At 40.2% G+C, this 21837-nt stretch overlaps 1 protein-coding gene across 1 annotated transcript in view; it reads right to left on the reverse strand.

Annotated features, from left to right (window-relative positions):
• Window positions 1-1369: 1369 nt before the first annotated feature.
• HSPA4 (heat shock protein family A (Hsp70) member 4) overlaps window positions 1370-21837 on the reverse strand; it is a 43751-nt gene continuing 23283 nt past the window's right edge. The window contains exons 7-19 of the mRNA XM_054976026.1: window positions 21516-21760; window positions 16790-16866; window positions 16175-16326; window positions 14216-14322; window positions 13874-14007; window positions 9289-9470; window positions 8622-8714; window positions 5385-5537; window positions 5123-5248; window positions 4479-4586; window positions 3601-3720; window positions 3047-3208; window positions 1370-2622 (exon numbers count right to left, since the gene is read on the reverse strand). Of these exons, the coding sequence (XP_054832001.1) occupies window positions 2416-2622; window positions 3047-3208; window positions 3601-3720; window positions 4479-4586; window positions 5123-5248; window positions 5385-5537; window positions 8622-8714; window positions 9289-9470; window positions 13874-14007; window positions 14216-14322; window positions 16175-16326; window positions 16790-16866; window positions 21516-21760 (1866 nt within the window). The 3' untranslated portion in view covers window positions 1370-2415. The remainder of the gene's footprint in view (window positions 2623-3046; window positions 3209-3600; window positions 3721-4478; window positions 4587-5122; window positions 5249-5384; window positions 5538-8621; window positions 8715-9288; window positions 9471-13873; window positions 14008-14215; window positions 14323-16174; window positions 16327-16789; window positions 16867-21515; window positions 21761-21837) is intronic.

The following is a 21837-nucleotide window of genomic DNA, read 5'->3' on the forward strand; positions in this document are numbered from 1 at the left end:
GAGAGGAACAAATAAGAGGAGAGAGCTTTGGCCATTGTGCTCTGCATGTAAACATCTGGCAGGATTTTGCTGGAGGCAGAATGGTGGGCTAGGATGAACAGCTGGTCTGACTATCAAGACAGATCTTCATGTACAGAGGGCCCTGCTGGTTAGTAAACATAACAAGCCTTCCTATAGGGCCCTCCTGAGGTGTAAGTTTAAGGTAATGAGATGAACTAAAGGTCCAAAGGCAAAAGCTTAAACACTAAACAAACAATTACAGGGAGGTATCAAAAATAATCAAAGCATTACAAGGACATTAAGCTTATACAGTACAGTCCTGGTCAGCAAGTTTGCAGAGATTAAACACTATGCTATCTAAAGATGACAAGTTCCACTAGACTACATGATGATCCATTTTGCTTTCTCGAATTTAAGGCATTAGGTTGGTATTTACTATTCAGTTCTCTTGGCTTGATTAATATCCAACAACATGCTAGACCGCTTCTGTTCTGGGCCACAGGATTCAAAGTTATCCCTTGCCGTGAACATTTTCCCCCAACGAACTATTGTTACTTCTGAATTCCAAGCCATTTACCCTCCTCTTTCTTGGGATATTCCAAGCAACCCCTTCACTAAACACAGCATCATTTAATTCCAGTTTGACATATTAAACCAGAGATTATGGCAAGTGGCACACTACTTTATACAAAGCCATTTCACAGTAGTGTAACAGGCCAAACGTTTCCTGCAGCAATTGAAAACACTTATTTCACCATTTGTTGCACAGAGTGGAAAGATCTTTGGGCTTTAAGGAAAACTGTGCTGAAATGGTATGAAGAAATAAAAGCTGACAAAACAATGGGGCAGATCTAAAGCTTTTATTTCATTAGAAGAGTTGTAGCTGTCATTAACAGGCAGCAGTTGATTGAGCAGGTAGAAAAACAGCAGCAATGATTGCCATTTTGGGTAGGGCAGAAAAAGAAATGCACTCAAGGTATTCTTGAATTTGAAGTACCTTCCAAATCCATAAAAATTAATTGCATCTTAACTGAAAGTTGAATATTTATAATATATTTTGTATGTTGTCCAACCATGCATCTAGAACAGATTATGCTTTGAAACACCAGTACGCTGTCAGTGCTACAAATAAGTATTTGTCAGTAGCTAAGAACTTATTTAAGGTGTAAACCAGAATGATTGCACAACCTGTGTTATTGTTAAGTATAACTTTCATAAATTCAAGAATCTCATTAACAGTTTGTTTAATGAGTTGAACTTACATGGTTTTCAGGTTTCTTTTAAAGAGATATTGCATTAGGAAGACTACTCAATTTTTCCAGATTCTCAAGAATTTCATTTCCTTCACCCATAATCAACAGTTTAAAAATCCAGTACAATCCAGTGCATTTATTTCTTGCAATATGTACGGATGTTTCCATTTTGATTTCAACACATACAAGTTTATGACAATTATCAATACTAGAAGCAAAACAGCCAAAGGGTAGAGAAGCACATGAGAAAACTGCCAGATTTAGGGTTTTTTGGTTGTTGGAAGAAAGTTAAATATAGGAAGCAAATTTTCCCTTCTAAGGTTAGCAATCAGAATCATCCATATGTGACAACTAGCAGTATGTCCTCATTTTCTCTACAAGCAACTACTTAAAATACAGAAATTTAAACATTTCATATAGATGGAAAGAATTTACCATGTCCATACATATTTGCATATCTAATAGCAGGTTTAGATGTATATTTACTGCCCTGTATATCAGATAAGCAATTTTATGTGCTGTACCACAACTGAGAGTGGATATGACCTTGAAAAAGCCACAAACAAATACTCTGGCCCTTTCAATTATTTGTATTTAGCACAAACATGTAATCTGATCCATGGTGTAGTATACTTCAAGTTAACTATCAATGGCACAACATGAAATGAACTGAATTTCCTGCTACAAAGCACACCATTATTGCTTCTGTAATTGCAGAAGGATTTCAAACTGGTACTTTGCTTTGTTCTATTTTTTCACTAGGAACAAGTTAAACACCTCTAGCATTCTTTCAGTGGATTTATATAGTGCTGCTGCAATCCACAGTAACAACTTTGTGGTAGGTAGAACATTCTTGTCTAGTTGCCCTCACTTTTTTTAAAATGGAATTCAGCGGGAGTATAATTAAAACTGAAGGATCAGCTGTAGCTGTTTCTGCAAGTCTAATGGTTACCAGAGGGTTCTAATGTCACATGGCAGACATACAAACTTGTTCACCTGAATAGTTTGCTACCCAAGAGTCAAAATGCTTCATAATGACCAATCCTACCCAAATAGGACAACTGCAAGAAAGTTGCAGTTCTCACTGTAGTTCTTATTCCAAACATGTTGACAACTTAAAGCTTTATTATAATTTCTAATATAAACAGGTGCTGGAATTCAATCAATCAATGTCCATCTCAGGAAGTTTCTTTTCTGTAGATGCTGGAGCTGTTGAATCAGAACATTGTTCTGCAGTCTGAGACCCTCTGTTGCCATCTCCTTGGCCTTCTACCGGACCATTTTGTTCTGCTGGTTTTTGATCCTCTTTTGGAAGCTCCACCTTGGGTTTTGGTTTGGTGATTATAGGATTACATGTGTTTATCAGTTCCTAAAATTAAAGAGGGAGAAAGACTTATTTCCTGATGTTATAAAGCCTAACATTTATATACATACTTTCAGTTTTCAAAGGATTTCACACACATTTTATTGTAATTCTTACAATACTGATGCATGGAAAGCAATTATCTTCCCCATACTGCAGAGAGAGGAAGGGGATAAGAATGGCTCGAACCATATCAGATTCATGGCAGATTTCCAATCCATATCACAGCTAATTTTCTTTGTCACTACTCTAAGTCAGCTCTATTTTACCCACAGTAACAGAAGTGTTGTGCATGGACTAACTAATGTTTTTTCTTCTACACATATAAAATACATTATCATTTCCATTATAAAAAAAATCAAGAATCAAATACTAAAGGTATGCAGCCCCATTCAATTTAACAGTTTTTACTGCAAGTTGAAAGAATTACTTTTGTTTTAGCATCGATCTCCTTTGCCTTGACAAGTGGGTCCAAAGCAAGACTTTGCTTGTTCTGAAGATTGAGCTTGTTGTTCATCCATTCCATTGCCTCATTTGCACTCTTTTCCACTTTGGCCATTTCTGCTGCATCTAAGTGGTCATACTGTTCATCCTACATTTAAAGAAATAAAAACATCATGCAATTCATATGGTAATGCAGCTACCCACTTAATCTTTTGACACATCAAAAACTTTAGCCTCGGCAACCAGATAAAAGCAACAAACTGAAAATGAAATCAGAGTTGATATTAAACCAACTTTCCTGCTGTATACTATCATAGCAATAAAGATTCAGTTTTTAAAAGGAGAATTAAAACAGCTGATTTGGTATAACAAGAGAAAGCTATAGATTGCATGTGTAGTTCAGGTGACTAATCACACTGTTCTCTGAAAATGAAAAAACAATATTGCAATTTAAACTTTACTATTGAAAACATTTAAGAATTTTGAAAATATTGTGCATCATAGGTAAGAGAAGTGAGATGAGGAAATGAGATTAGATACCTTTGCTTTATATGCATGGACAGCTTTCATGCAGAGTTGGATTTGTTTTCCCAGCTCTTCAAAGGCTTTTGGTCTTTCTTCAGATTCTTGAAATCGTGCTTGAATAGGCTGACCCACAGCCTGAATTAAAGAGAAGTTTACTGAACCACAGTCAGAAGCTGAACTGCCCTTGTGAAATGTGGTACGCTCATTCCTCAACATGGCCTAATACTGTTGAAGTTCTAAATATTTAAATCTCCATGGTGTATTTTAATAGTTTTTAGAAGGTGGCTTCCCATGTTTAGCTTAATACACACAGCAGATATGGTATGCACTTGAGTCAACATGCCCCCTGTGCATTTCAACTCCTCCTATTATCAATTTAATGAACTGTCTGCTATTGTGGCATGGATAACTACAGCAGTCCCCCCCCCCCTTTAGATTTTCTGTCCTTTCTGTGCACAGTCTAATAGAAACGATATGCAAGTATCGCTAAAGGGTTAGACAAATGGTCTATAGCTGGGAAGATGTATCCTAGAGTCCCAGGGTATGGTTGCAATGCACATTGTAGGACACTTGCTGCAGTTATGTTTCTAGTCAGTATCCATAATGAAGACCTCTTGGAAATCTTATATACACCTTTTTGAGTTACATGACGGAAGACAGGACATATCTTCAAGTGAGAAGTATCTGTAACCATGACAGCTTTCATAATTACGCAGAACCAGATTAACACAGATGAGTTTGTATCATCTTAGAAATTTCAAAACATGTAGTACTTGGAACAGGAAAGTAAAAACTGTAGCTCTTCAGGATGCAATACAGATCTTCCTATCCATGCAAATACATCCTTGTGTATCAAGTTTTTGCTAAACAGTTAATGCAAAAATATCACAGACCTTTAGCTCTGCTAACTTATCAATGTAAACTTGCTTAGGTTGATCTTCACCCCCTTCATATAGCCAATTTTCTGTGTCTTCCAATTTCAGAGTGAAGCTATTACGATCCTAAACAAAAGAAAAAATAGAAGCCAACTGAAAAACAATTTATAAAAGTTACTTTTCCATGAATAGCATATCCCAACACTTAAAAATTAGGACAGGTATGCTAAATAGGGGGAGTGACAGGAGCTGAAAGAGAAGTGAATTGGTCAAAAAACAGAAAACTAAAAAGGAAAAGTGTGAGACAAGAATTGAGGAATGGATGCTGGTGTACTTCATGGAAGAACTAGGAACAAAAGGGGCTGTTTCTCACAAGCAGAAAGTGGGGGTAGGCACAGGAGCTTTGCAACAGGGGAACAGCGAGCCAAACAAAAACAAAGACGTGTAGATATGTAGGTAATTGTCCAAGTAGCATCATTGCAGGTATCAAGTCTGAAGTAGTTAAAGCAGTGTGAGATTTCCACGTTGCCCATGAGACAAGGAAAACAAAATAAGTGATAAGTTAAATACTATCTCTGTAGTCATGCAGTGTTCTCTGGGTAATATATTATGTGAGCTACAGAGCAGGCATTTGATACACTGTTGTTATTAGCAACACCTACCTCTTCACCAACAAACTTGTCATACACGCCACAGAGTTTGTCTCTCATTTCATAAACATATTCCTCCACTGCATTCTTGGCATCATTCCGTTCCTTCTCTAGTTTATCCTGCATGATCATTTTACCCTGAAGAAGAAACATTCATTACACCTTTGTTTCAGTTAAGAACTATTACATGCTTATTACTCCTTCACTCCAACATCAGACAAATTAACTTCTGTTCTCCAATAGTTTGTAAAACCTGTCAATATTTATGGCATACCTCATTCTCAATAAATAAGTTCAACATATCCTTTCCTCTTTGCCACACTAGTTGGTTCTCAATGGGAAGGTCAACTGTAGTCGTCTTTACTTTTGGCTTTTTAGCTTGAGGAGGCTGATCTGTTTTCTTATCTTTCAGTCCAGCTTGAGAGGTCTGAATAAAAACAGATTGTTGGAAAAGAAAGCATGATAAATCCATTCTGGCATTTGCCTCAATTTGGGGATGGGATTTTCAGTGTAACTGTGGCATGGTGAGTGGACATTTGAAATGGCCATTAGTGGTACTAAAGTGCAGCATGGGTGAGGAATTAAACCGAACATTTCTCCCACCACAACACACAGGCCTGCTTCACATCAAAGTCTTTCCTATACTGAGTAATGTCGTGCGAGGACTCTCAATGAACTCCCTACTTCAACTTTGATGTTGTGCAATGTCAGGCCTGGCAGAAACCACAATAAAATGAGGAAGGTGAAAAGAGGGGCTAGGGAGACTTCTGAAGTTAACTGCCATCTGGACTTATGGCTGCCCAAATCCCACACTTTGGCTTGTCCTTTTATTTATTCAACCCCCCCCCCCACACACCAACCCACAACCAGCAAAAAGGGGACACACAAGCTTTATCTTACTGGTTAGTAGCATGTAAGCTTTGTGTTTCCTACAGAATTCTTATTTGTGACCCTGCAAGAGTAATATGGTACTTAATTGTGAGGTAAGTATAACTTCTTTCACACAATTATTTTGACTTGACAGACAAGACACAGATGCAACTGAGAAACAAACATATATTTACAGAAAATAAGTTGTAACATAGTAAAGGTTTAATGTGGAATAATCAGTATAGAATGTACCACTGGTTTTCCACTGCACTCCTCCAGAAATTGTATAAGTTAACCAAAGACAAAACACTGAGGGAAGGTGTGGTTCCTTTTTCTCCAGACAGGGTTTCTCAGCATTCAAGGTTCAACTCTAACCTTTTTACCACAATTGACAGGCTTACTGCTCAGGTTCCAGGCTACTCCTTTACCTCAGAGATCCTGGACATGGAACCTGTACACAGAAAGTTAGACCTGATAGGCCCTTCACAGAGTGCTTGTTCATTTTCTTAAAACAAGTTTCCTTCCCTAACCGTAACTAAATGCCAAAATAAAGAGCCTGAATAAGCTGATGCCCATACCCAGGGCTGCAATCTCCCTGTCTCTTTTCCCTCCTTAAGCTGATGCTGCTTTACCCCCTCCCATCCCGTGGAATTCCATGGGCTCTGACTGGCTGCCTATCACTTGGATTTGCAGAACCCTGGAGGATAGGTGGGGTAAAGATGGGCTGAAAGGAACTGAGCTGATGGCAGCAGAGGAATTTTGTTTTTTTCCGGATGACTCATCTGTTTTGACCCTTTTCAATAAAGCTTTAAGCCCTATAATTAAAGGAGGCATCCCCTTTTAATTTTGCTTGCTTTTTCAGTGGTGGTCAATGCAGTTGACCATGCCACACTGTTGAAACACCTGGAAAATAGAATAGGTATCAGGAAAAGAGTGCTTATCAAATTAAGTTCAGAGGGGAGTTGCTAGAGATTGAGTATGATAACTGGGATTTAACCTGATGGATTCCACAGGGATCTATCTGTACTATTTCCCATGCTTTTTAACATTTATATAACTGTATTGAATTAGATTCTCCAAAACTCTCGTGGTATGCCATCGAATACATTGATTGTGCTCAGCTTTACATCTCTTTAAATAAAGCTTCAGAAGCAGCTACCTCTTTCCTGGCAAGTTCCAAGAAACTGTAGTTAAGTGGCTCAAGGAGACAAAGCTGAATATAAACCCAGATCGAATGGCAATGATACTGGTAGACAATTCTAGAAGGAACTGTGCTGCCTACTTTAGACAAGGTCTAGCATGGCAATGGTCTTCCCTCTTAGAATCTGCTGATCTAGCTGTACTGACCTATGCTACAATGACCTTAAGGCTAGACTACTTTAATATATTCTATGTAGGGCTAGCCTTGAAAGCAATCTGGAAACTTCAGTTAGTCACTTCACATACATTACGGATTTTGTTACATTGGATTCTTGTTTCAGAGCGCAGTTAAAGTTGCTAGTTCTTACTTTTAAAGCTCTTTAACAACCTGGAATCCATATATTGTGTCAGTCCTTGGCAGTTCAATCCCAAAGCCCCTTACAAGCAAGCACGCAGGTGTTCTTGGTTAAGGTAACTTTATTAAGGATCTATCAGTACAAGGTCTTTACTCTAAGATAGTCATTGGCAGAAGCGATCATTCAGAGACTAACTAGATATAGGTACATTTTCCCGCCCTGGGGTCCGTTGCATTCTGGCACGAACATCCCAGAGCTCTGTGAAAATTGATAAGAGCATTTTAGACACAGCACAGTGTTAGGTCATTTTTGTCTGTGAGAATAGTTACAAGTTTCATTATACGTCTTCATGGCCATTCCTTGTTAAAAATGAAAGTACATATTTATAACTGATAAACAAATCCTCCTCCATCCAGTACAGTGCACATTAGTAACTCAGTAGAAGTTGCAAACCAAAACAGCATTAACTCAGAATAGCCAGCAAAACACATATACATCAATGGCAGGGATGTATGCATTCCTGACATATTGGAATGACCTCCCTTCATAGGAACCTGTCCAACAGTTCTAATCCTCCCAGCAGGGTTGAAATTTACCTGCAGATCTGTAACAATGGTTATTTTCTAATCTTAGACTTTGACCACAGCAGCTCCTATATTAGAGAGCAGCCTTCCAGGAAGTCACTCTCCCTCAAATTTTATGAAGGGGTATGAGATTGTTTGAGAGTGCATTTCAGTGCATTTGAAATAACGGTACGGTTGGTTTATGTCTTGTATTTGTCTTGTGTGCTTAATATTTGGTTATAGTTTCAATTTTATTATAAGCCACTTTGAATCCCTGGTTAAAAATGTTATTTTTTTAAGAAATAAAGTTACACATTCATTACATGAAATTCATGTCACATTTTCTTATTGAAATGTGTATAGTGGATGTCACCAATTACACCAACGGTGTAACCCTAAACATGTTTACTCTTCAGTTCCACTGAGTTACCTGAAATGTATTTCCCAGCACGCATGCTTACAGCAGCAGGAACGGGAAACTCATGGATCTAGAAGAGGCCAGTTTAGTCTTAGCTCCTCAGTGAACCAGTTTGTTATTTAAACAATCTGAAAACTAAATTTTAGTCCAAACACCATTTTTACCTCCATTTCCTCTGATTCAGCCTTGTTTTCAGCTTGGGCTGATGGCGGATGTTCCTCAGTCTTTTGTTGCTCATCTTGATCTACTTGCATCTTCTGAAATGAGAAAAAAGCCTTGTGTACATTGAAGACCTTATCATATTAAATATGACCAACAATATCAATCTCTTGCATACATGGAAAGTTTTTTCACCTTATTCCAATCACAAGCTAGTACAAGCCATTAAGAGAATGGAGGGCACAACTTTTCTTAGTTTTGGGAAAGAACGCTGTGTCTCGAGAACAAGGGTGGCTTACCTATAGTTGAGTTTGAGGTATAGCAGACAGTTCTGTGGTTCTACTTATCTGAACAGACAGTGGTGCAGTGCTTTGACAGCAGCATATAATGTCTTAGCTTTTGTAAGTTACTGGGCAGTAGAGGAAAGCAGGAGGAAGATGAGGCAAAGACAGAAGAGAAGCAGGCTGAAAAAGAGGCCATGGCTGCCAGAATATCAGCTCACTACTTTCAGAAGCCCAAGAACTCCTTGGTACTATGTGCAATATGACAGTGATGTATCTCTAGTGTAGCCATTTCCTACAGATGTACTTGTCTGGATTTCAATTCCGAAGTAGAAAACACAAAGCTATTTCAAGTTGTGCAAAGACCATATTACAACCCCAAAGGAATTACCTCCTCCTCTTTTGCATGCTGATCAGTTTCCATGGGCTCTTCACTGTCTTCTGACTTGTGAACCTCCACTAATGATGCACTTGAAACACTGAAAATGCCATGGATGTTTACTCTGACTTTAACTTTAACTTTTGAACTGGATCCATCTGCTTGTGGTGTTACCTTCTGAACTAAAAACTGACCTAAAAAGGAATGTGACAGTAGTTTAGTAAATAGTTCAGAAACCCATAAAGATGGGCTGTTAGCTGAAAGCAGTAATTGAAATCAAACAGCCTTTACCATCAACATAGGCATCATTCTACTTTAATACTTACAATACCTCCCCATTTAGCATTAGTTCCTTATTTTTGGCAGGCATTGAAAAAACCCAGATTTATTTAATTTATTAAAGCATACATACCCCACCTTTCCACATAGTTCAAGGCTGCTTACAAAATGATTCTAAACATTTCTAAAGTAACAGCAACATAAAACCTCTCCCTCCCCCAGTTAAGAGATCCATGCCCTTCACCCCACCCCCAAAAGCCCTGGCATATAGTACTGACAAATGATGGCTATGTGAGTCCGTATATTTTGCACATAAATAAGGCTGTGTGTTTTATTTCTGTGTGTTAATGTGGGGGGTTGAATACACTGGTTACTGTGGGTTTGAATGCAGGCCTCTGGAGTGAGGAGGAGGAGGGCTGGATGAGTAAATGGAGTGTGCTGTGATTGGACAGTAGCAGTATTCAAGGGAGAATGACAATTTCCTTGAGTGTGATTCAGTTTGACACTTTTACCCATGGCCTTTAAAATCATATACTAATGACTTAAATATTTCATTGACAAAGACTCATAATGCAGCTGTTTTTATGCAGAACTAGTGTCTGAATGTCATGGTCAAATAAATAGAAGATAGTTATACTGAATGCAGAACAGATAGATTTTTTTTTAAATCAACAACATTGAACTTAACCATCAAGGTTCCTTTTACTTGAAGCAGAGGAAGACAGTCGAGACATCTGGGCACCCTCCTGCTCCTGATCCCTGGAAGCAGGATTCTCTCTCATCCAAAGAAGAATTGGCACCTGTTGGATCTTAGATAAGCTCTATGTATCTACATTAGGTGCACTAGACATTTTGGGAAGTTGGACAATTTTCAGCCTTCCATCCTGCAATCAAGGGCAAAAAAGTCTCCAGATCTACCCTTAGTAGGTAGCTAAGGAAATGTATAGCATTAGCGTATTGTTACCAGAACTGCTCTTTATTATAAGGGGGAATTAGCTGTAGCAGTCTGTAACTTAAAATTAGCGCGGATCTTAACCTATGTCTACGGAGGTCCCGATCCCAGACACTCAAGTGAAAAAGAGGCAGACTACAAATAGGTTCCAAACACGTGTATTTAGTGTGGCGTAAGCCTAAACTTGCACAAGCATACAAAGAACATACAAGACCTAAGAAATACAGAGTAGGAAAGGTAGAGACTTTCGCATTAGCAGGTTCCCAACGATGATAAGGGAAATACTCACAATCCTGGAGCGAAGCAGAGACACAGCAGCGAGGGTGGCCCAATGCCAGCACTGGGACCACAGACGGACAGCGAGGGGTTCTGGATAGGATGGCACGCGCACCATGCGGTCTGAGAGACCAGCTTAAATACCCCAAAACGTACCCTGGGGCTGGTGCTGTACTTGGTGGTTCTCACAGTTTAAAACAAAGGTTCTAATGGGCTACTGAATGGCTTGGATGGGCCACTTTGGTAATCAGATTGTGATAAGTGACACCTCAGGAAGAGGGGACAAAAGAGGGAGGGGGAAATCCAAGTGGGCTGAAAGGATGTTCCAGCGGACAGGGCTTGTCCTGATGTCATCAGCTCTGGAATGCGGAGGTTTCTTTGAGATGCATTCTCTAAGTGCTTGGGATGGTCGGCACTTAGTTCCTTCTCCAGGGCGGCTCCTAAGATATGCAGAGCGGGGCGAGGTACTCTTGCTGCGGACGTGGTGTGCCCGCTTCGCCGAAATGGCTTCTCAAAGCCGTCTTCTTCCCAGGGTCTTCTGGCTGCCTGAGAACATGGATGCCGGCTGGGCATAGCTGGGGCTGGACAGCAGGCTGCCCGGTAGCGAGGGCAAGCTCGGCGACCGGCCCGCGGGAGGCTCCAGGCGGGAACTGACCAGGGAGCGCCTAGCCAGGCTCGCTGGAAGTTTCCCCGGCAGGCGCCCGGCTGCTAGCAGCGGCTTGGGCCCATATGAGGCAGGCTTCCATGGAGGCAGGGGGAACAGCACTTTAAAACACAGCCCAAGGCAGGGAACAGGCACGGTCCGTGGCAGATGGCAATGCAGGCACGGGGCACACTTGTAATAAAGTCCAAACGCACACTGGGAAGTCCAGATACAGGTCAGGGCAGGGCTGCCCAGAAAGAGAGTCCTTTGTGCAGTTATCCAAACATGGAGTCAGGGAACTACACAGTCTATTGCAGCAGTAAGGCAATTGACACGCAGGCAGGAAACTGACACGTGCACTAACACACACACGTGCAAGGCAGTCTTTGGTGTAGCAGTAAAACAGCAATGCAGGAAACTTTAACACAGTCCATGGCAGGCTTTAAAGCAGGGGAGGGGGCCTACTTGGCAACAGTATTTCTATCAGAGCCAGTAAACACCAGACGGTATTTCTGCATTTTCATGTAAGAGTGCTATTACATCAGCAGCTTTCAAAATGAATGTCTTGACTGTTTCCATCTGCATGAGAGCCACTTGAGTATTAGTGACTACATTCGTTATGCATTACAAAAGGACTTCATTGACTCAGCTGATGCAGCTTCTAGGCAGCAGGTCCTACAACAGGTTGAGGAACCTTAAAGAGCAAGGCTGGATGACAGTCCCCCCTCCTTTTTTAATATACTGTTTGCCGAAGTCCCAAACATCTGAGTGTCCCCCTCTCCAAGTGAAAACAGAACCTTGCACTTACTACAAAGGTTCCTTTTACTTGAAATAGAGAACAATCTAGATCCACCCTGCTTCAGAGGTGCTGTTCTTTGGATGAGACTTGTATGAATTGTCCAGCATGGGGATGAAGCTGCTAGGCCAACCTAGACTCTACAATGTCCTTTCCAGTACTGTTTATTGTTTTCTTTTCTGTGGTTCTTTGTATACCACCTGTAGCTGGTTCCCATGTTTGCCAGCTGAATAATGTTTTTTCTGGGTTAATGGCCCAGGATTCTGGTCTTTGAAAGACACACCAAACAGTCAACGGCTGAGCTTCAGACATCTCCAAACTGAAGATGGAGGGCACTCCCTCCCCCTTGGAGATGGAAAAGAGCAACTTCCTTTCTACTTCCAGGAATCATAGGAAGGAGACTACCCAAGTGTCTCAGAGGGTCCTGTTCAAGTGGAGAAGCAGGCTTTCTAAAAGACTGATATGGCAATGTTAGATGGAATGCATGGCTGAAGCATCTGGGGGGTGCACACTGACACAGCAGTCTGATGTTGCTAGAAATCTTTCCTTTTTTTTACATCCGATTTGAAGACCCCCCCCTCCCCAACCTGTTCGCTCAGCCAACAATCATCCATGCTTTCATAAAACTAGATTAGAGTAATGTAAAGTGCCGTGTGTGGGAATGTCTTGATAGGAACCTGGAGATTTCAATGTGGGCAATATGCAGCAGCCCACTACTTAGTAGGCATTGTACATAGAACACTTGCCTTTAAATAGCTGCAATGGTTGCCTGTTTGTTTTCTGGCACAGTTCAAGGTGTTGACTCTTACCTTTAAAGATCTTCATGACCTGGAATCCACATATTTTAAGGACTGCCTCACTCTACACAGAACTGCATGACAACTTAGGCCCACTCATCAGCTTTTTGCTGTGCCCTCCTGCAACCAGGTCTGAACCTCTGTAGCAAGGTCGTATGCCTTTTCAGTTGCAGATCCCATTCTTTAGAACAGACTTCCACAGAGCATGTTCCCCAAACTGGCTTTACAAACGCTGCAAAGCAGTTCTTTTTCAGTGTGCTTTTGCAACATGATTTTTTGTAGACTAGGCTATTTGTTTATGAAGCAACAGACTATTTAGTTATATTTTTATTTTTAGCAGATTTACAGTTGTATTTTAATGGAATACAAATTTGTAAACCACTTTAAATAAATGAGGAACAGTAGATGTTTATCAATAAAGTCGTATTGGTTAGCGAATCATCTTTGCCTTTCCATTCAGCGTGAATCTTTCCAGTAATATATGGTGTTTGATACTTTGGCTGTTTTCACACTGTCTATAAATCGTGCGAGACTCATGGAAGGCTGCCGGCTTTCTCACACGATTTTTGATGCCATCTGTTTACAAAACACCACAAACAGAGATTTACGGCGTTTCGTAACCGGACGGTGTTAAAAATCGCGGGAGGAAGCCGGCAGCCTTCCATGAGTCTCACACGATTTATAGACAGTGTGAAAACGGCCTTTATTTCTATTCAACCTGATTGCGCAAGAATTTCTTCACTCAAGTCCTTAGAATACATGTTGTGGCAAGACAGAAAAATCCAAACAACTGAGATGACTGAGAAGATAGCTGCCTATGCCATGGCAGTTTTGCTTTCTATTCCTTTACATACCTATGGCAGGATCTGGGTATGGCAATTCTTTAGGACAACTGTAATAAGCTTCCAAACGGAAAGGTTCCTTCCGGTAGAATGTGAGAACCTTGGAGAATGGTGCAGCATGGTTTTTAGGGAAGACTTCACAATCACTGCAGAAAAAAAGATTGTCCAGATACCAAACATATTGACTAATAAAGTATTAGTTAAAAAACACTGCTTGCCAAATGGCACTAATTTGAGGAAAGTCACAAGCTAAAAATTGTTACTTTGCATAGTCTCATAAATATCCACACAATTTGATAGATAATTATCTATAAATTGGCTATAAGTTCTTCACAAGTGCTTTAAAGTTTCTACCTTGCTCCTTCTTCTGCTGGGGAATTCCATGTCAAAGAAATAGGATATGGTACCAAATCTGTGATAGAAAATTCTCTTACTTTAAAAGCTGGGGATAAAATAGCACACTGTAAGAAACAAAAAATTAAGTTAAGTTGTTTCAGATAAAGATACAGAGGTCAGCTGTAAGGTCAACAGCTTGCTATTAAAATATATATTTTGAAACCTGAATTTCATGCATTCTGCCCATCAGAGAAATGCAGATCCTGATACCATGCATATTTATCCAACAGTAAATCCACTTAGTTAATTCACTCCCAAGGAGGGCACAGTATTTCATTCTCAGTCCATGAATCAAAAGTAATGTGATGCTTCTTTTAATTTGAGTTGGGGGAAGAAGGCAAACATGTTGCCTAATTATTAAGCGTCATAAGCAGAATACTTATTTTTTACTGTGCATAATTATCCATAACTATCCATACATTCCACCCCGGAAGTTAAGATCCCAGGGAGAGGCCCTCCTGACTTTCCCATCAACCAAAGAAGCTCAGTTGGTGGGTACATGGGAGAGAGACTTTTTGATGGCAGTCCCACAATTGTGGAACAATCTCCTCAGGGAGGTACACTTGCTCCCTCCCTCTCTATCTTCACAAGGCAGCTGAAGACGGTTTTCATTTAGGATAGCTCTTTAATATGGGCTAAACTGTACTGTTTGCCACCATGAGCACCTCTGGAGCAGAAGCAGCTAATAAATGTTTTAAATAAATAAATAAATAAATATTCCAACTATATTGTACCTTGCATTAGATCATGTTCCATGCAACTGTCTGTAAGATTAAAAATCAAACAGCAGGAGATAGCACTATGATCGCAGCTAGAAATAGACCCATGGAGGGTATACAATTTAAAGTACAAATTGCAATTTAAAATACAAATTGTTTAGACAACCTCAGTAGTGTTACTGCTTCTCCTGCACTGCTTAATCTCTTAGTGTTTGGATAATCTTGGGTTGCTGCTAACTGAGTGCAGCACTTGAAGTAAGAGCAGCAGCTCCTATCCTGGATTCTATTCAACAGTAATGGAAGGTGCTGGCAGACTCTTCCTTCTCCCACCAGCCACCTCCAAGCCTCAAAAGCCATGAACACGGGTATTTTAGAGGGAAGAAAGATGCCTGAGACATGGGAGGACACTAATACAACATTAATACCCAAAGATGTACAAGATTAGACACTAACTACAAATTACAAGCCTATACCATTATTAAATAATGACTGTAAGTTGTTTACGATGAATTTAGCTGGATGACTTAAAATAATTGGAAACCAATACAATTATTAATACAGAAGATCCTGCAAAGATGGCACTGATTAGAAAAAAGTCAATGTATGTTTGTTGATGAAGCCCTTCATAGATTATTTACATGAAATAGATAATGATTTGATGGTTTCTGGATTTATGGACTAAGGGATTTTGACATTAAAAAAGAAAGCTTTTAATCATTATCTAGAGAAAGTGTAAATTTGACATGATACGAATATTTGTTTTGGAGACAATTGGGAAACTTTTCGTTTAGATAGTTTGTTTTTCTTTTACTGGTGTTTTTTCTGTATTATGTATACTTGTTTGTTGATTAGTTGTTTTTGTGTGTTTTATTAGCATGTGTGTAATTAGAGTGTTTTTACGCTTGTTCTTCAATCATATAAAACTCTTAATTAAAAAAAGACATGAATATAGGAAGAAAAGCAGAATTCTGCTCCATAGCCCCAGAAGAGCCTTTAGACTAGGCAGGAGAATCTCAGTGTATCAAGCCACAGTGCGAGGCTTCTCATGCGTGCAGGTGCCCCAACCCTCAGCATGTCTTTTTCAAGGTTCAAACTGTTGCTGGGACAAGGGACGTAAAAGGAAGAGTCTGCCTCAGTCAGGGCCTTCTATTTATGCTACACAGAATCTCACTTTTAACATGCAAACAATAATTGTTACCTGCAGTGCACAGCCTCGAGCAACAGCTTCATCTGCATTCAAAGTTGTACTGATTTCTTTACCAAAAAATTTACTGACACGCTCTTTTACAACAGGTATTCTTGTAGTCCCTCCTACTATTTCTACAGCATAGATATCTTCCTTCTTTAACTCTGTAAAGAAACACACATTTGAGATGGTTGTGCCTTCGACAATATATCGACACATTTGAGACATTCTAACCCTGAGCAGAAACAGGTGTATCAGCTCCACTCTACCCACCCATACATTCATGATGTGAAACCCCCACTGGAGTGAACAGCAGTTGCCAATGAAATTGGACTTCAGTAGTTTCCTGATTAAGGCATACAACTGAGAAAGAATGGTACATTGAGCCTTGTTTTAGGCAATGCAAAGGACAGGATAAAATGTTTCACCCATTCCATAGGTATTTTTGCGAAAAAAAGAAAAAAAAGAACCTTTGAACTACAATCCTGAAGCATTTAGGTGTTTGCAAGTCTAACCACCTATAACAGCTATTATTGCTATCATTTCAACATACCAATTCCTATACAACTTATTTCACAGAGCAATTATTTCGTATGTAACGTTCTGCATAGCAAAAGCTGCACTTACTAGCTTGCTCCAAGACACTACGAAGAGGTGATTCTATTCTAGCCAAGAGGTCATCACACATTTCTAAGAATTTGCTCCTGGAGGGGAGAGAGGAAAAAGTTAAATTGTCTTCTATGACAAAAGTAAAACATTGAATAGTATACAATTTGTTGGAAAGTCATAAACTAAAACAGCATATACTGGAGAATGTGTACAAAAAACAAGGACTTGGACCCCCACCTAGCTTTCTGCAGGTACAAGGGCGTGTGTAATTTTTGCCAAACTATTCCTGGCGTTTCCCTATTCCTCAGGAACAGCAGTTCACAGTGCGTTTTCAGCTGCCATGAGAAGGAGGAATTGGTGACCCCACCCCCTGAAATCTAGACAGGATCCAAGTCAAGTACTTTGAAATGTTATATCCCTCAGTTGTCTTCTGCATATGATGAAAACAGATGTCTGTTATTTCTCTGCATCAAAGTTCTACAACAAAAGCTGACTGGATGGCAAAGAGTCTCAAGCATGCCTCCCCATAATTTAGACTGGTATTAATAAGTGATGTTACCTACACCAGTTCATACAGGGACCACAATTCAATGAACAATGCAGCAGAAATTTCTGTTTGAGTTACTGAAACATTCAAACAACAGCCATGCACATGTTCACCACTGGAAAGCAACTTACATTTTGGAACAAAACATGGTTGTACTTACCTGTAACTGTTGTTCATCAAGTGATTTTCCGTGGAGAAACACACTGGGACTGCACATGTGCAGGCCAGCCACAGGGAAGATTTCCAAAGCTTTCTAGAAGACTAGGAACGCCCCTCCTCCCCTTGGTGCTTTTCCAACAAAATCATCATATGTCCCAAAGGAGGGGCATTATTCCATCTGTTCTCCTGCTGCTGCTGCTGCTGGAGACCACCCCCTCCCAAAACTAAGGTTCCAGAGAGTTCATAGTATGGAAGGAGGATGGAATGAATGCCTGCACATAAAACCACTTGATGAACAGGTACAGGCAGGGCTTTTTTTCTGGCGAAAGAGGTGGTGGAACTCAGTTGTCAACACCTGGGGCTACTCCCAGCAGGTGGCAACCCTGTCACCACATGCGCAGGCTCCCGGGACTGTGTGATGGCGTCACTTCCTGAAAGTGACGTCATCGTGCAGGGCATGGCCCCTCCCAGCTGAAACACGGGGAAGTCCCAAAACAGGCGCTTGAAACTTCAGCTGGGGGGATTCCCCCCTCCGAACTGAAGCCCATGCGTGCTTTAAACTTCAGGGTGGGGATTCCTGGAAATGCTTCAAGAGGTGCCAGAAGGCTATTCCATTGCATTCCGGCTGAAAAAAAGCCCTGGTTACAGATAAATGCAATCCTGTTTTCATCTTTGTGGCTTCTGTGCAGTCCCACATTGAGAGAGTAGCACCATTGAAGGAGGTGGGTGTGAATCTCTTAAAAGTAAGAGACTTTCCCAACAGATGCTTAGCATCTCATTGACATTCACCCAGACATGCTTCTAAAGAAGCTGGAAGCTCTCTAACAGTGTCCCCGCCAAAGTACAATCAGGAATGCAGCAAGGAAACAACAGTGTTTTAGGCAGGAGAACCTTGCAAGGTAAAAGACGTTGAACAATTATGCACCTGAGAGTGTGATAGCCTCTACCAGCCCATATAGGAAGGGCAGTGTGAGGATATTGCCAGGTCTCTCTTCGAGTCTGAATGACTAATGCAACTGATAGCATTGTGAGACCTGAGGGTTGAAAACCAAACCCTGGTAGGCAATCCTGGTCATGGCACTGGACACGTTACCATTGTGAGCACTCACAAAAGTGCTCTAGGAAGAACAGAGCATTGCAAGTTGCCCATATGCTCTGTTTGGGAAAGAAGAAAACAAGATGTGGGCATCCCTTGAAGAGTGGAACTTCCACGGAAGTCCAAATTCTACCAAGGTGACATATAAAAGAACACAAAACTGCAATTGTCAAAGAGAAAACACTGAATAATCTTAGTAAAATACGAATCAACTAAGACCAAAAAGGGAAAGAAAATTCTTTTTCAACTAGTAAGACAAAAAAGGGGTCTGCCCTAGAAAGGTTCAGTCACCGACCCTGAACAGGGCAAAGAAAAAAAAACCTCTATTGCAGCTTCAAGTGGGATACCCTAGTTGTCATGCATTTTATAAATGTCCAAGGTGTTCGAATTCTGCCACTAGCAGTCTTATCCCCCAACAGCAGAGACACTCTCCGCCGGAAGGGTAGAGGTATGTATGAATAAGCTAGCCAAGCACAATCATAAAGATTACAATATACAAAATTAGATGACCTGGACTTAAAAGTTTTTCCTTCTGTCCTCCTTAACAAGTAAGGAGCACTCAAAAATTACACCCTTTTTTCTGTCTCAGGGAAAATACTTAACTGAATAGTTCAACCAATGGTGACAGGCTGCCTCCCCTGAGAAAAGTGGGGAAGACCTTGGGTGTTTTGAGCCCACAAAGCAACAAAGATGTGACAAAGAATTGTAGGAAACTTGTGAGTGGTGAACACGGCAGCAGCCCACTGAATTTTTACTTGATCTTGTAGAGTTAATCATCATTGAGGATAGACAAATCAATTTAAAGGATTCAACAGCAAGCATTCTCACAGAGTGTTATCTATCCAATCTGAAGAATTCAGTCTGTGCGAACTCACAGTAACAGCAGCTACTTAAAAAAAACACTATGTCCTAGAATGGACTAGGGCAGTGCAGTTCCAGATTAAACGAACAGCGGTCACATACACTACAATTATAGGCTGTGAAAGACACATATACCTGAAGGCAGAAACTGAACTCACAAAAGCTCGTATCAAATAAATGTTAGTCTACAGAGAGTCACTGGGCTGTTATTTTATTATACAAAGAGGCACTCTGCCACTGGAGATGTTCAATGGATTTATAACACTTTGGCAAATACTGTTTATGCCCCAGGGTGAGGTTAAAATGTGTGTCATGCTCTCTTCAAAGGGGATAGTAAAAGGACTATAATGGCCTGTTGATTAGGAGCTTAAAAGAAAAATTGCAATCGAAGAATTCTGTTTTCCACATAGGCCAATAGCTTATAGGATTCACACGCTACAGTCACTGAATTAAAGATGAAGGACTATTTAATCTCCATGCCATCAACAACAGTAACGATGACCACCAGAATTAAGTATAAATTTGAAAAAAGATTGCAATAGGGGCACTTCTTGTCCTGCGGCACCCTTTCTGAGTATAAACATAAGCAGTCCTTTAAAAGAATGGGTGTGTTTATCTAAACCCCACCTTTAAGTTCTAATGGGGACTCAAAGTGTCTATAACATTTTATACCTTTACATTCCATCCACACAGCAACCCTGTAAAACATGCCAGGCTGAGGGAACGTGACAGGCCCAAGGTCACAGGCAGGCACAATGGTGTCTGAATCTGGATTTCTCAGATCCTAATCCAATGCTCTAACCACAATACCAAACTGGCTCTCGTTAGTTTTACTATTCACGAGAACAGCTATTGATGGTTTAAAACTTTTAAAAGAAATAAGTCTCCTCAGCCTCAAGGATGAGGTGAAGAAAAAAAGAGAACAGCAATGGAGATCCTCTCACTGCAGTGATAAAAGAGAACTGAGGGAATATTGCCCCTCCTCCTGGTCATGTGATTATTTGGCAGGAAAGTACGAAGGGGAGGAGGGACCACTCCTAGTCTTCTAAAAAAAAAACCTCTGGGAATCTTCTCTGTAGTTGGTCTGCACTTGCGCAGCCCCCAATGCATGCCTGCACAGAAGCCACAAAGATGAATACTTAAGATTTTGTGCTGTATATGGACAGCCACTGTTAAGAAAACTTTAGCCTAAATGCTCTGCTCTTAAGAGAAGAGGTTTCAGGTGTGTCTTTTACATACTCTGCTGGAATATAAAAGCAATGTTTAGAAATCACAATTACTGCAATGTTAACCTTCCCATTCCAAAAGCCTCCACTATGGGAGCTTTTATTCCCTTTTATTTTTGCTTTGTGTGAATCAATGTATATTCCTGGCTTCAGAAGCAGATTATGATCATGTTCCATAAGATCTATCTTACATGTATACACTGGATTTGATTGAAACTCACAGAAACCACCACACAAGTTCATGGAAGCAATTTGCCCCATGGTCATCAATGAGAAAAGTCATCAATGAGAGCTGGGAAACTTTGCAAAACAGTATTTTAATTCATATAGAGGAATATATTCTTACTTAAGCAGAACAAAACATGAAAAGAATATGAACAGAGCAAACACTTGAACAGAAGAGACAGGAGAATTCAACTAATACCCCCCCCCCTTCCTTGATACAGCCACAGATGCTACATGGCACAGTATACTGGACCCCCCCCCCCCCAAAAAAAAAAAAAAGCCTCAGAAGCAGCTGGGAAAAGAGAGAGCAGGAAAAAGAAAATTGCTTCATTTGTGAAAGCCTTGAATTCAACTGAAATATGTAAACGGCATCACTACAGGATTTATTGTACTGGTTTATATCATTTAAACACTAAAATAATGCTATCCTGAAGTTTCTCTATACACAACAGTAAGTTGTTGAAGCAAGAAAAACATTAAGAGCTACTTTCCCCACCTCACTGTCCACTAGTCCTTAGCCTAATAGGTAAGTATAGATTTGTAGCAAACGTGTCAAGCAAAGTAGAATGTTTACTTGATAAAGGAGAAAGGTTTAAGAAAAAAATGTATTCAGAGATTAAAATAGGATACCTGTTCATAGACCCAGAAACATCAATATCATTCATGAAGCATTCTATGTTCATCGGCAAATCAGAGGCGTTTGCACTCATCAACTTCTTTAGTTTCTCACATTCCTGAGACAGCCTCAACAATGCACGAATTTTGGACTTTATATCTAGTTTATACTTTTTCCCAAATTCTTCACAAAAATAATTTACTAATACTTCATCAAATTTCCTGCCACCAAGAGTAGTATCAAATGCTGTTGCAAGGACCTTTATAATAAAAAGAAACATGTTAATTAGTCAGTTGCTTCTCAGGAATCACTTAGGGCTGGTCATAGCTCTGGATT

Source organism: Eublepharis macularius, chromosome 4 (genome assembly GCF_028583425.1).
Source record: "Eublepharis macularius isolate TG4126 chromosome 4, MPM_Emac_v1.0, whole genome shotgun sequence".
NCBI classification, from domain to species: domain Eukaryota; kingdom Metazoa; phylum Chordata; class Lepidosauria; order Squamata; family Eublepharidae; genus Eublepharis; species Eublepharis macularius.